Source organism: Nicotiana attenuata, chromosome 9 (genome assembly GCF_001879085.1).
Source record: "Nicotiana attenuata strain UT chromosome 9, NIATTr2, whole genome shotgun sequence".
NCBI lineage: Eukaryota > Viridiplantae > Streptophyta > Magnoliopsida > Solanales > Solanaceae > Nicotiana > Nicotiana attenuata.
In genome coordinates, this window is record NC_031997.1 from 5,498,337 (window position 1) to 5,513,404 (window position 15,068).

Sequence of the window (15,068 nt, forward strand, 5' to 3'; positions counted from 1 at the left end):
AAGCAAGAAGAAATACATAGTTGTAACAAATATATCATTATATATGACTATATGCAATTAAAAGTTAAAAAATAACCTACTTGTAAGCTGATTTTTTAATTTTTCTTCACTCCCACGCGCTTAAAAGAGAGTGCACCCACACTCTTTGCCACATTAGTGTCCAGGGAGGTAATGGCTCTCAAAAGACCAAGTCAGGGGGTAATTAAGACTGCGAATAGTTTAGGGGTGTAACTAATAATCCGTGTCAAGTTTAAGGAGGTTTTTAGGTATTCCGCCTTTACAATATAGATTTGGTATTCAAAAAGCAAGGAAAGAATAATTGATTTGAGAAGATAAACATATTGTTGCGCAACTACTATATTATGGAGCTGATGTGAGTGGACTTTGTCTCCATTATTGGGCTTTGTTAAAAGTTCAACTATGTCTTATATATTGTTTAGGAAATATATTAAAGATAAAATGCTAAATGATACGTACTAGTATTGTTATCAGAAGAAGTTTGAATTCAAAGTATGCAATAATTAAGGTGGAAAAGGGGACTAAATTGTCACGGGTTATATAGAGCAATTGTTAGCCACTCAGTAATTGATTTCTTTTTCATTAAAGTCAACTTATAGTTATTGTTAAAAAAAAAATGCCTGGTCACTGTTACTAACTTTAATAGGAGTAATAGATTGATGTTTTTCATTGTAAATTTCTTGCTTTCGCCATATGATTTTATATGACGTGATTCATTTAATATAACGATTACTGTTACTATTAAAATATGAAATGGAACTTGATTAACTACAAATTAAGCAAACAAAACAATTTTGTCTAGATTACTGAAATATGTGAATGGGCAAAAACTATAAACAGAATTGTAATATTTGAACTAAAGGTCATGTGTTTTACATAAAGCTTTATACATTAATTTACTCTTCTCTAGATATAATAAACAACCACAAAAATAACAACACGAGATCGATCCAAGCTAGCGGGTGTAATGTATATGAATTTGTACAGTTCATTTCATTCGTTTGAAACCTGTTTCATTCCAACATTCAATAATTGAGGTTACTAACAGAGAGAAAATCTTTGCATTTTTAACTTACATACAAATATCTTAACAATTTAATTACACTGATTTACTTAGTTAAGTACAACCGATAGTAAATTTCCCGTTTCCGTTCAAGGAAAGTCAGTGTAACACTATCTTGTAAAAATGAAAGGATAAGGTAATTTTTTTTTACTATAGGAAACGGACGTTAGTTAATTGTATGGAGCATCGACCATACGATCAAAATCAATTTTTCTTAAAACAAAATTAGTTTAGAATATCATATTGCTTGGAGGCAAGAAGTTTAATAGCAACTGCATATGCTTCATGTGAATTCTAATAGAAACCTGAGAATTTACAGCTTTCCGTTGCAAGATACAACAATTGCATAAGAAGGAAAAACGAGAGGCACATATGGACATAACCTTTCCTTATTGATCATGACATGCAATAAACTAAATTTCAGTTTCATCATCATCTCCTTTTGCTGAAGCTCCTTCCTTCAAAGTGCTGAGCGAATCTTGAGATAACTCGCTACGATATTTCTGCACCACTAAAACTGATGCTGTTGCTGAAAATTCAGGGGAAATTAACAAGTTTCCTAAAGGCCCCAATTCTGGACAGTCAGTCCTTGTATCAAATGCCGAAACCAATTGACCCTCAGACATTCTCCCGACTAGGAACAGGTTACACTTTTTATACGCGCGAATTGCTTCTATAGTTTCTGTAGCATCTCTCACTGTAATCTCCTCGAAAATGATTGAACCGTCACCACTTGATTTCTGCTTTAAGTCCGCAAGAAATTCTTCATCAGTTAACTCGGCCTCGAGGCCAGAGTCATCGATGATGTCCACGTGGACAGTGGGCCCAACAACCTCAGGGTCCGTTACAAAACGGACTAGGGTTAAAGTAATGCCAGGATGCTCCGCCATGCGCATTCCATAAGCGAGCGCTTCACGGTCATCTTGACCGCCAAAGTACAAAACCAGTACCGAATAATCAACTTCGCTAGCAGATACATGAGATGCTCCGCCGAGCCCACGGTCAATTAAGATGCTAACCGAACACGGCGCGTGTTGTAGAACTCTTCGATTGACGAGTCTAAGATCAGCTCGTGTTGTTTCAAAATGTCCGTCAATTCTCTGATGTTTATGGAACGGTAAAATTATCATTGAAACTCTTTTTCTCTCCGCGCTAGCAATTATGTCCTCATGCATACTTGTCATAGCAGAGATTGCAGTTGTTGGTCGAATTGACACCTTACTGAGTTGTCCGAATGTCTCAAATGCGACAATGACTTGGTTTGATTCCCCTACTTGTCCTTTATTCCAAAAGGGAAGCCCGTTCTTTCTGGCCTTGTGAACCATTAGAATTGCTGAGGATCTTTCAGTAAGCTCCAAGAGGTGCATCGCGTAGACGCGAAGTCCTTCCTTTTTCTCTGTTCCTCGAGAGGCTTCGATGAGATTTATCAGTGTTGGAATATTTCTTGTGCCGTGAAAACATGTCAAGATTCGGAGTTGCGCTTTGCTTGTCTCTTTCCTCATTATTGTTCTGTGCTTGTATTCCGTTACAGCCATTTTGGCTGGCTTATATATGGCTATGACTATTGGAGTTGTCATGAATGTTGTGAAGAGAGCCATTAACACCATGATCGCAAATATTTGATCGTTCAATACCTACAAAATTAATCCGACACGATATTAGTTTACGTGCAACTCGAAAGATCAAATATAATGAAAATCTACTCCATCTGTTTTATTCATTTATAAGATGGTGTTTGACTGAACAAAATATTACAGAAAGAAAGACTATATACTAAAGTAATGCCATGGTATTTTTATGCCTATAATAAGAGCATTTCATTAAGATCGAGATAAAAAGTTTAAAGTTAAAGAGTTTTTAAATATAAAATGGTGTTACTATATGTTTTTGGACAGATTAAAGAGTACCATATAAAATAGTTGAAATGAAGCTTACCCCTTTATCTTTGCCAATGTTAAGGACAATGAGTTCCACTAACCCTTTAGTGTTCATTAAGAAACCAAGAGCTAAAGATTCTTGAAGAGACAACTTGCACATGAGAGAGACAAAAACAGTACCAACAATCTTGCCAAAACATGAAGTAGCAATGACTAGAACAAGAAGACCCCAAGATTGAGCTCCTTGAATAGTGGCTACATTTGTTTTTAATCCACTAGACACAAAATATAGTGGAAGAAATAGTCCAGACACAAGATCCTCCACTTTTTCAACTAGAGCACCTGCAAATGGCCCTTCTTTTGGTACAAGAACCCCAATCACAAAAGCTCCAAATAGAGCATGAATACCAATTGCATCAGTAACAAATCCTGCAGCCAAAACAATTGCCAATGTAGCGCACACATATAACTCATTCACTGGCTCTCCCTCTGAACATTGCCTTGCCATCCAATTGAATATTATAGGTGCAGTGAATATGCTAATCAGGACAAATCCTGTCCCACATAAGAGGACCCATAATGAAACTATGGGAGAACCAGAACCTGAAACAGAAGCCGATCAAAAATTTAAATTTGATATATTCATATTTTAGCGGTTTTCCGTGTTAAAATACTGAGTTCAATTGAACCTTAAAAAAATGCTACATCCGCCTCTAACCTGAAAGTGCAATAGCAAGAGCGAGTAGAATCCATGCAGCCACATCATTGACCGCAGCAGCAGACATCGCCATTCGGCCAACATCGGTCGTCAAAAGCTTGAGTTCAGCTAAAATACGAGCCAAAACAGGGAAGGCAGTAATAGACAGTGCAACTCCCATGAAAACTAGAAAAGGGCCTTGATTAACCCCTTCGGCAATTGTGGCTCGGAAAGCAAAAGATGTTCCAATTCCTAATACGAAAGGGAGAGTGATTCCAGCAAGAGCAATACTTAGTGCTTCTTTTCCAGTTCGACGAAGAGACCTTGGGTCTAACTCAGTCCCAACGAGGAAAAGAAAGAATAGGAGGCCAAGGTTAGCCAATGTATCCAACACTGTGAGGCTACTTTTTGGAAATATCGCATTCAAATACTTTTGGTTGCGTCCAAGAGCAGAAGGACCTAGTAGAATTCCTCCCTGCCAAAACAAAAATCAATTGTCACCTTTTCGAAAATGGCACCAGAAAAATGGCGGACTTATGGCGGGTACTTTGGGTTCTATTGAATATGTTGCTTTCGGACTGAACTATGTGTACGTATACAATATTAAATAATTTAAAATGTATACTTATAACACGATGACATTCTTTAAACCCTGTGATAGTAAATTTTAATAAATTCTTTTAAACCCCGGAGAGTATACTGTTCCGGGATGATGTTATTTTCTGAAACAAATATAATGCGACCACACAGAGAAGTATTTTCACGAAACCATAAATTGTTAATAAAAAAATTTGACTTCTAACATCGACATGTATTTATCAGTATATATTAGCAAGGAAGAAAGAAATTAGTTATTTCTCATCCCACAGAAAATTTATCAAAATGGTTCATATAAGTTTTATAGTTTTAATATTTTTCAGTTGATTCTCTTTCATTCATCAACCTCTGATCAAAATTCAAAAAGGGATGCAGGACAGAACAACTAGTCATCAACTATAACAACTCCCTCCATTTTAAGTACTAAAACTTATAATTTCCACAATTGGATGCAGAGGTACCTCAAGATTCGCATCTCACTATAATATAATTTCCTTCACCTAATTATAAATGCATGTTGTAAAGTCAACAGGATGGGCAATCACCAAATTAATTTGGATATTATGATCTCATATATGAACTAATGTTCTACACAGCATCTTCCGAAGTGTTGCTTCCCAATAGCCAGGTTAATTAAAGCCTACACAAGTTACGTTTGAAAAAAAAACAATAAGAATAAATAATAATAGAGGACGTGTGCTTAAGTGGGACTTTATTTTATTAACAAGAAAAGTTTGGACGCGTGAATTAATGTAATACCAATCATTTTACGCCAGTTAATCCTTTGAACTTTGAGGCGACAATAATTAATTTGTTAAAGATCATATAGGGACACTTGGAGAAAGAAACCAATAAACTAAACTCTTCTTCAAAAAATAGCACTCTTGTTTGCCTCAGTACGTAAATGAGTGGAGTTAAAAGTTGAACGATATATGATATATTCTAAAGAAGAATTAACACAAAATACGAGCTAGGAATTGCTCATTATAAGTTTGAGTTTTAAAAAAAAAAAAACTAACTAGAGAAGACTAGGTCTCATGTGACTTTGGACAAACAAAGTAGCATAATAGGACGCCAATCATTTTGGTCTTTTTCCGAATATAGAATATATTAATCTTCTTAGAACATCTTAAAAAGAACAAAAAAAAAAAAAAAAAATAGGAGTATCACATAAAATAAAATCGATAAAATATTATTTTAATAAAAACTTAACATTATTTTGGACCAAAAGAAGGAGGGACAATATCTATCTCCTTTTTTTTCCTTTCCTTTTCCGGTGATGGAGATCGTAAAACTAGTTTCAAGCTTAAGCTATGAGAGAGAAGATAAGAAAGGAAAGACTTACAATAATCTCAGCAACAACACGCGGTTGTCTCAATGGTCGGAGAATATAGGCTAGGACTCGAGTGAGTACAAGCACCAAGCATATCTGTACAATCGCCAGAGGCAGTGCATAATGCAGCGGATTATCCCCTTGGAGTACTCCGCTAGAGGTAGCATGCATTGGTGATGATTCACATTTAGCCGCCATGTTGACCTCCAAGTAAAACAACCTTAACTAAATCCAACCAGATCCAGCAAAACCTTAAATCTTCTTTCAATATCTGCATATGTAGTAAAACAATTTTACCTAAAAGATAATTACAGCCAATTATTCATAATAAGTAAAATTAGTTACATAGAAATTAAATACGACATGTTACCTGCTAAATACTTTGGAAATCTTTTAAACGTTCAGATTGTTGAATTGAAGCTGATAACCACAACATTTATGTGCCAATAGAGTGCAGAGAAAGAAGTGCAGGACAAAAGAGCAAAAGCTTAGTATTCCAAAGAGTGAGGAACCAATGAATAGAAACTTGCCTTTGGCAATTTAAAGAGTGGTTTGTCCTACACAGGGCCTTCAACTCCAGTATTTATATGGAGCCACCAAAATTTAATTTGTCGATAATACCCCTGGTGGATAAACCTAATAATATAAGTCAACAATGTTTTAGCAATTATTTTCATCACATTATTCATTACCTCTCTCTCTCTCTCTCTCTCTCTCTCTCTCTCTCTCTCTCTCTCTCTCTCTCTCTCTCTCTCTCTAGTTTTCCTTTTTCGGCTTTAGTTTCCAGCATATATCAATTATGATCTTTTTTTCCTTCTAACGGAATTATTTTCTGTAATTATTTTTAATTTCTCCATGTTTTGACCATTGAAATTGCGACTCTATTTCCTTGTACTCGCGCCATATAGCAATTAATTAACTCGTTATGTTAATCTATTGATATGTATTTAGATAAAATACTCATCTTATCATATTAGTCATTTAAACAGTATACTAATCACGTTACTATCATTTGTATATCTTATTTGAAGTTCGATTGTGATCTGTGTGACCTTTTGGTTTCAATCCTTCTTTAACTTTCTTTTCTTTTCTTTTCGATCCGATCATGTTTTCATTAACTCAACCATATCCAAACATGATTTTCATGGCTATGCATAAAATGTCTAAGTCAAGGGTATTGCATGATCAAGTATCAGAGTGTCACTTGAGTTTTTCTTACACAACAATTTTACTCCACCTACTTCACACTATTCTAATACAAAAGAAACCAAAACTAATTTTGTCCTTTCCTTCTTTATTTTGTTAAAGACTTTCCCTTTTTAAAAGTTAATTTGACTAATTAACGTGGAAGTTAATCAAACGTAGATTAATTCATTTTTTTTGCAGTTAAAATTTAAGCATGCTGAAACTGATGCTGAAAAAAGGTAAATTAAATTTTTCTTCAATTAGAAAAGGTGAATAGTGCATATAGGAAATCAAAGAACGCTTAGTTTGACAAATATTTGGGACAGATGGAGCATCATATAATATATAGTATTAAAATAAAAATAAAAAGTCGACTAAAGGGTTTCTAAGAAATGTTAATTTCTGATAAAATCACACACGTCTATTTCTGAAATGGGGCCGGGGTTAATGGTGGTGGGACCCTGAGGAATGGGAGAGGCCTTTAGATTAAAGCACGTTGTAATAAAATTCACGAGTCAATTAGATATAAAAATATTTTAGTACGACATAATGCCAGCATCCTACATCTAATTAAGCTTAACATTTTTTTTTTCCATTCTCCCAATTTCTTTTTTAGATACAATTATTGTGGTCAACTATAATAAACATTAGTACATATTATCGTTCTTTGCATCATGTCATGTTGCCGAGTCAATTTCTTTTTCCTGCTTACTTTTTGGTATAACTCTGAGAAGCTAAAGACTTAAATGAACAGTAATCTCCTTTACGGGTTGTTCGGTAGGATGTACTAGGGAAAATAATATATGTATTACTTTTGGTATTACTAATCTCGTATTTGGTAATATTTTCTAACCTATGTATAGCTAATACATTTATTAGTTATACACCTTATTATGTATTGTTTACTCTTAAAAAGGATAACAATTAAATTTGTACACGGTTTAAATAATACGTAGTTTAATTTAATATGAATGATCAAAGAACAATTGGTAATTGAATTAATAGGAGACAAAACGATCAAACCAAATGTGACAAAATAATTAAGCCTGGCGTTAGATTCAAATGCTAAGGACCGGTCCCAATCGAGCCCTCGAAATGGTGCTCGGTTGCAACTGGACGGATGAACAGCCGAAGAACATTTGAACAATTACTAAAAGACAAAAGTAAACTATATTGTTTTGATATGCGTGCCAACGGTGATCTCAAAAATGAAAAGGTTGTCTCATTTCTATAGTAGGGGAGTTTTAACCCCAATACAAGTCAAAATAAGGTAAAAATTCTTCCTTTCTTTTTCTCTAATGAAAACACGATCTACAGCCAATATCGGGCGCGATCCGCACCGTAATATCCGGTTGATGACGAATATTTCGGCTCTCCGTTTGCCTTCTTTAACAGTTTCTTCCTTTACCCTTGGTTCTTCGTATTGCTCGAGCTGGGAACTCTCCGGATTCGATCATATTCGAGACGTGTCATCTGTTTGCTCCTGGTTCCGATGTGCGGACACCCTCGGTCTTACTCGAGCTAGTAATGAGTAACGCTGTTCCTTGATTCTCAACGGAAAATTTAAGGTAACTTTATCCCCGATCTTACCTGTACACAGATAGTCCTCTCACTTCTCGAAGGGTAGATTATAGGAGCGATGGGAACTGACTAGTTGACTCCAGTTCCTTCCTACGCACGCCATAAGCAAGTTGACGAAATGTCCCATTAGTCACGTCGCTCTGATTTTGGACACGCGTTAGCCGCCAGTTGATCATCCTCGGTAGTTACCGAATGTGAAACGTCATGCATTTATATTCCTTTCCTACAAAAGCTCTAGTTTCCTTGTTTCACCTTTTTACTTTCTGATTTCGAACTTCCTCAAATTACCCTCTAGTTTTTCATCTATTCATCAATCCTTCAAATCTTCATAACCGTTCTTCACATCTTCATATTTCATCTTCAAACGTTCATGTTGTCTTCAAATATTCACATTCTCAGATAGAGATGGCTAAGGCCTAAAAATCGGTACCCTAAAACACTGCACCTACAACTTCTTCCCCGCCCACCGACAACGAGGCAGCGCTTCCGGTGGTAGCCCCGAGACCTCTCCTTAACGAGTTCATCCCGGGAGACTGCTCCATAAATAACGACTTTAAGGTCGAGAAAGCCTCCGCACAAGGAGACCAAGGTGAGGAAGCGTGGAGGTATGTTTGCTCCATCACTGAGGAGACACTTAAAGTAGTCTGAGAGGACTGCAAATGGGAAGGCAAAGACATAGTCGTTCCCAGTCCCGATGAGGACATCACGACACACGTGGAATGATATTTAAGCATTTACGCATATCCTTTCATGTTCGGTCCGGTAGATACGGTGATCCTCGAGTTCTGTAAGAGGTATGCCTCGGGCAGATTTATCTATCTTTATGGAGGATCACGACCCTTCTTCGTCACTTCGCTAACAACACGGAGGAGCCTCGATTCACGGTCTCCCACCTGCTTCAAGTTTATAGCCCCCAAATCTTCTGAGGGGGGTTAATCAAACTTGCCCGTCGGGCAAACAAAGCTCCCTTCTCCTGCATAGACAAGGACATAGACCGAGGCTGGCAGCGTAGGTTTGTTTTGATAAAGACCGAGATTCCTTTCGAGCTCATGTCGTTCCCCAAGAAGTTGAACCTAAAACGTGAGTTTACTTCCTCTTAAGTCCTCAAAGTACATTTTTGTATCTACTCTTCTTTCTCATTATTTGTTTCATTTGACATATAGTCATTTCCCGAGTCCCCAACACGGTCCCGCATTGTACGGAGTAGGTCGAGGGCATATGCAAGCAACTCATCTACCCCGAGCGTGAGTGGCATAAGCTCTCCAAAGGAAAGTAGGAGGCTCGTTCTCACGGTGAGTGTCCACTCCTTTTTTGGTTTAATTTTTATTCTATGACGACTGCTGATCCACATCTAATCCGCACTCAATAGTGAGTGGAAATGGTCGTTGGAAGAATAATACCCAATAAGAGTCGGGGTCGATTTCCACAGGGAGTTACTATGGGTGTTAGGAGTATACACTTGACGAAGGCGAATGGAATAACTTAATTGCACTTCCAACAACAGGTTTTGATTTCTAATTCTAATTTTACTTTAGCAATTATAAGCTAAGAAAAGAAACTAGAAGCGAATGATTGTTTTTGGTGTTTTTCCAAATAGTTAAAAAGCCTAGGGATGTGACCATATCCTAGGTTTCCACTTAATGGGTTAAATACGTTAACACTTATTTTTTTGATTGGGGTGTATTATAGCTCTCAACTCTACATTACCCACTCAATACCTCTTGGTCAAAGAGTGATTTTGCCCAATTTTGGCTTTCTCAAGCCCAAATAGGTATCAAAATAATTAGTTGATATGAGCTCAAGTCGGGTTCTCACTATCTCTCGTTTGAACCCTTTAATTAGGCTAATCAAATCATTAATTATCCCAATTCTTTGTTAGCCAAGTTATCCTAGACTAGGTTGCTCTTTCTCAAGTAGAGACCAAGTCAAAAAGACATGAATCAATGTTTGCAACAATTGATACTAAAATAGAAGCATAAACTAAGCTAAATAATCAACACACAATCATAAACAAGCATTAAATTAAGTACCCATAAGGTTTACACACTAGGGTTGGGTCACAACCCTAGTAAGAGTCTAGCTACTCATAGTGAGAAATAAAGAAAACAAAGAAGAAATGCTAATTAAACTCATAATATAAGATTAAAATGATAAAACATGATGTTTGAGACCTAAAATAATCACAAACTTCCTAAAATGGCAAAATGTAACAGTTACAGCAGCTCAAACTTCGAAACTTGATCTAAAAATGTGAAACTCGTCTATTTATAGTGGCCTAAAATTTGCTGACAAAAATACCTCTCGGGAGGTTTTGCGGCCGCACAATTCCATGTGCGGTGCGAAAATTGCTTCAACTGACAGGGTCTTGGATTCTGTAGCAGCACAATTCTGGATTGCAGTGCAAAGCATCTTCTATGGCCGCACAATTCTTGTGTGGTTCGCACTTCAGCAAGGCTTCAGGTCTTGGTCTTTTGCACACTCTCTGAACTCTGAATCATTTGTCAGTGTAGACCTTATTCTGCGGACGCACAATTCATGTGCGGTCCGCACATTGGCTAAAACTCTACTGGGCTCTTTTGCTTGGTCTGCGGCCGTAGATGGAATTGTGCGGTCCGCATTTTCTTCTACGGTCGCAGAAATCCTTCTGCGGACCGCACTTCTTAAGTTCTCCGCCCCTTCTTACCTTGTGCGTCGGAACACTCCTCTTTTAGCCGGATTTCATTATGGGAGCTCTAACTTCCAACTTTCCTGCAATTTTCACACTTTCATTAGTTTCGGGAACATAAATCAATACTTTCGGACTTTAAAAAAAAAGCAAAAAGGTGTTAATAAGTAGTCAAAATCCACACTTATCAACTCCCCCAAACTTAAGTCTTTGCTTATTGATGTTCTAAACGTCAATACCACACAACGGGGGGGGGGGGATGATTTGTGTGGTACCCAATTTTCGCTCTAGAAGAACCTGGTTCTTCTAGGTGTACTTACTATTACTGTTTGCGGAATTAAGAGTGCGTAAAATAAAGAACACAAAGATTTTTACGTGGAAAACACCTGGCTCAAAAGGTGAAAAAATCACGACCTACTACTCAGTAGGATTTTCCCAAACTTCCACTAAAATCACCGAGCCAAAACAGCATTTACAAAACTCTTGTAAACCTAAGGATTAAACTCTAATCCCAGTGTGGCACACAGCCTCAACTGTTGCGACACCTTCAAGTTAGCCTATAACTTGAATACTCAAGGTACCTATTACAATTGCTTCTACAAAAGCTGGAAAGGTACAACTTTAAACCACCTACTACAATTGAACTAGAATAAGAATAAACACAATGGAATTGGTTCTTCTATCTTGTCCAAGTAGCTTCAGGGATGCACACTTGAACCTCACATAAATTGCTTGCAAAATTGCCTCGCTCTTTTGCTCTCAATTTAGTTTCACTTCTGCGTTTGTGCAATATCTGTAAAAGAGAACAATTACTGTTATTTAATAAGGTAGTAATCAGAGTTTGATAGAGACTCAATTGCTGATCTTCCATCGAAGTTGAGTCCTTGAACAATACAAACTCCAACCCTATCCTTTATCCGGATTGTGTCCTCTTCCCATGAGGATATTTTCTTTCCTCATCCAATATGCAATTTTTTCGATCAGTTCAGGAGATATTGCTGCTTTATCCTTGAGACTTATCTCCTTCACGTGTATCTCACATGTATAGATTGATAAACATTGTGTCTCACATAATGGACCTGGTCCATGACTGAGTTCATTTGTCATTCTTCAAAACTTCACCTGAACTTGGGCCAACAAATTCCCCCTTTTTGATGATGACAAACTCTGTGCTTTTATTGATCAGAGAACCTGTGGAACTCAGCTTAATCATCAACACTTTAACTTAGAAATTTTAACTTATCATCAAGGACCAGGTTTAATCAGGTTATAAATATCACATTATTCAGAATAACAAGTAAAGCACAATATCTCTTCCCCCTTTTGGCATCATCGAAAAGTTGCAAATAATGTGAATCCCAGATTTTAATAATTACTCATAGCCACTGGGGCAACTGCAAGTGAAAACATGGTTCAATTAATCAACAACCAACAAACAAAATTAACTATTAAGATCAGAATCTTCATAGAACAAGAGAAAAAGCAAATTGTCATTGATTAGGATATGTTTCCACAAACAGACCACAAAGAGAAAGAAAAACTTCCAAACATGAGCAACAAAAATAGAAAAAGTCCCGAATCTGGGTCACTGGGGGTTCTAGATAGGTTCAAAAACAAGAACTGGAGGACCTAAGGCTTGGAGGAACTAGAGGGCTGAGTTTGGAGAAGGTTGAGCATATTCTTAAGCATTCCTTCACTTTTCTCCTTTTCTTTTGCTAGCTCAGCTCGAAGGCCATCTCTTTCAGCTTCCAAATCAGCAACACGAGCTTGAAGCCTAGCAATTTCAGCATCCTTAGTCCCACACTCTTGAACCAAAGCCCTAACCTTGCTATTCACTGGTGTCTTCAGAGATGAACCAGGTTCAACTGGGGTGGCATTGACAGGATAGTCACAAGCCAATAAGGTCCTAACACCAAAATGCTCCTTGCTTGATGCCATCTCCCATTTCTTCAAAGGCACCCTAAGCCTGTCCAACACAGTAGTCAGTATGAACCCATATGGAGTTGCATGTGCCTTGGAGCCATTAATGACCCTGTCCAGTAGTTTGACAATAAAAGCAGGCCAATTTATCTGCTTTCCTCTCACAAGGCATTCCATAAGCACCAGGTCCATATAGTTGGCAGTATGCCTCCTCTCCTGTCTGGGCAGCAGGCACTTGTTCACAAATTCAAACAAGACCTTGTGCTCAGGTCTCATCTCACTCTTCTGAACAAATCTGGCTTCAGGTACATCTTCAGCATTTGCAGCATCACAGAAATTTCTAGTAATTTGAAAAGCAGTGGGGAGAGATTCCAGACATGGCCACCTCTGCCTTGTATAGTCATCATACCCTTCACTTGGTATGTCTAGAATCTCACCCAGTTTGATTGCATCAAACTCTACTTTTACACCCCTCACCATGCTGAAGACTACTCCATTTTTCACAGTGGCATTTTGCCATAAACTCTATCAACTCATTTCTAGCCAGCCTTCCATCCATCTCAAGGACCATGTCCTTCCACCCTTGTGCAGTAAGAGCATCCATCAATCTTCTCATGCCTGGCTCATCCAGGTCTTTCAACAACCTTCCTTTAAAAATTTTCCTTCTGCCAAAGATGGAAAACCTATCTTGATCTTTCTCAGATTCCTCCTCTTCTTCACCACCACTCCACTCTACATCTTCTTCAACAATTTTCTTTTGTTTACTCTTCACAGCAGATCTAGTTCTTTTGGCTAAAGAAGATTCAGCAAGTACAGATACCGAGGAAGACTTCTTGGAAGAAGTCTTGGAACTTTTGGTTTGGGTGTGGGAACCTCTTCAGTTGTTCCTCTTTCCTGATGGACCAGGTCCATCTCCTCTTCTTTTTCTTCTGCAATCTCAACACTCTCCACAACCTTAGCCTTTCCTTTTTCCCTCTTTTTCTTCCTGCTCTCTTCCAGAGCTTTCTGCAATTCTGCTTCACTTTGCTTCACCTTGCTTCTAGTAGCTCTTCCCTTTGGTATTGAAGGGACAGTAGGCTTTGGAGATGACACTTTACTTTTCTTTGTTGGCTTGGAAGCAGTTGGAGCCTTTTGTGTGGAAGCCTTGCACTTCTTTAGATCATAACTAGTGCCAAAGTTTCCTCAGCAGATGCACCAGGTTCATCTTGATGCTTGCTTAAATTTACTGGCCCTTCAGCCGCCTCCCCAGAACTATTTCCCCCTGAGTTGTTACCACTCTCTTCAACATTCCCACAGATAGCCAATACTTTTTCTTTCTTATTTCCCCTCACGTTACTACTAACTCCCTCTCTCTCTTTTTCTTTCTTTTTACCTCCTCTTCTACTAGAATCTGGCTAGCCTTCAATTTCTCACTTAGAGCTTTCCTTAAAGCTCTAGAAGCTACAGTTTTTCTAGCTATCATTTTCTGCCTACGAAACCTAGGTTTTGGGTTTTCAATAGGAGGAGTAGATGAGTATGTGTTCGAGGGAGAAGCTGTTGGGGTGTGCCAGGATTATCTTGAGGGTTAGACATGGTGGATTGTTTCTTGAAAAATTTGGGAATTTTGGAGAGAAGAAGGGTGATCAGAACTTGAGAAGAGTTTTGACGGTTATGGACTAAAGAAGAAAATGTGTGGTGTATTTAAAGGTGATTAGACTTAAATGCAGTAGCGGTAGCTTTTTCAGGGGTCAATTAGAAGTCTAATCACTTTAGAATTCCGGTCTCTTAGTAGTTAATAGGCGACGCTAGATTTTAGGCAAAAATCCCGTTTTCTTTAGAGTTCTAGGAGAATGAAACTAGTTGAATGCTCAACGGATAGAATTTCTGGGAATTTGATGAATGTAGGACTTCTGCTCATGATTGAAAAATTAATCTTTCTAATTGTGAAATGTATAGAAAACATACCCGAATTTTCTCATAAGCATATACTGATGAACCAGGTTCTTCAAGTAGAACTCTCTTGAACATGCCTCAAATGTCATAATAGAAAAAACTTTGTAAGAGATCAGTGAGTCATATATACACATGTCACAGGAGTATACTAATTAAAGTATGAAGCTGAGTAAGAATTGATCTAGATATTTACACAATAG

At 37.6% G+C, this 15,068-nt stretch overlaps 1 protein-coding gene across 1 annotated transcript; it reads right to left on the bottom strand.

Moving 5' to 3' along the window:
- On the bottom strand, positions 1,343–6,125 carry LOC109232007 (cation/H(+) antiporter 18-like). The gene is made up of 5 exons (XM_019397635.1): positions 5,956–6,125; positions 5,598–5,856; positions 3,677–4,130; positions 3,017–3,561; positions 1,343–2,715 (listed from the first exon to the last, which is right to left on the bottom strand). The coding sequence occupies exons 2-5, from the start codon at positions 5,781–5,783 to the stop codon at positions 1,495–1,497; spliced, it is 2,406 nt and encodes an 801-aa protein (XP_019253180.1). The 5' UTR covers positions 5,784–5,856; positions 5,956–6,125; the 3' UTR covers positions 1,343–1,494.

Excerpts from the sequence above, each read along its gene's own strand:
- LOC109232007 (XM_019397635.1), bottom strand. The coding sequence starts at position 5,783 with ATGGCGGCTAAATGTGAATCATCACCAATGCATGCTACCTCTAGCGGA. Across the intron at positions 4,131-5,597 it reads GTGTTGTTGCTGAGATTATT|GGAGGAATTCTACTAGGTCC; the intron begins GTAAGTCTTTCC and ends TTGTTTTGGCAG. Across the intron at positions 2,716-3,016 it reads ACATTGGCAAAGATAAAGGG|GTATTGAACGATCAAATATT; the intron begins GTAAGCTTCATT and ends TTAATTTTGTAG.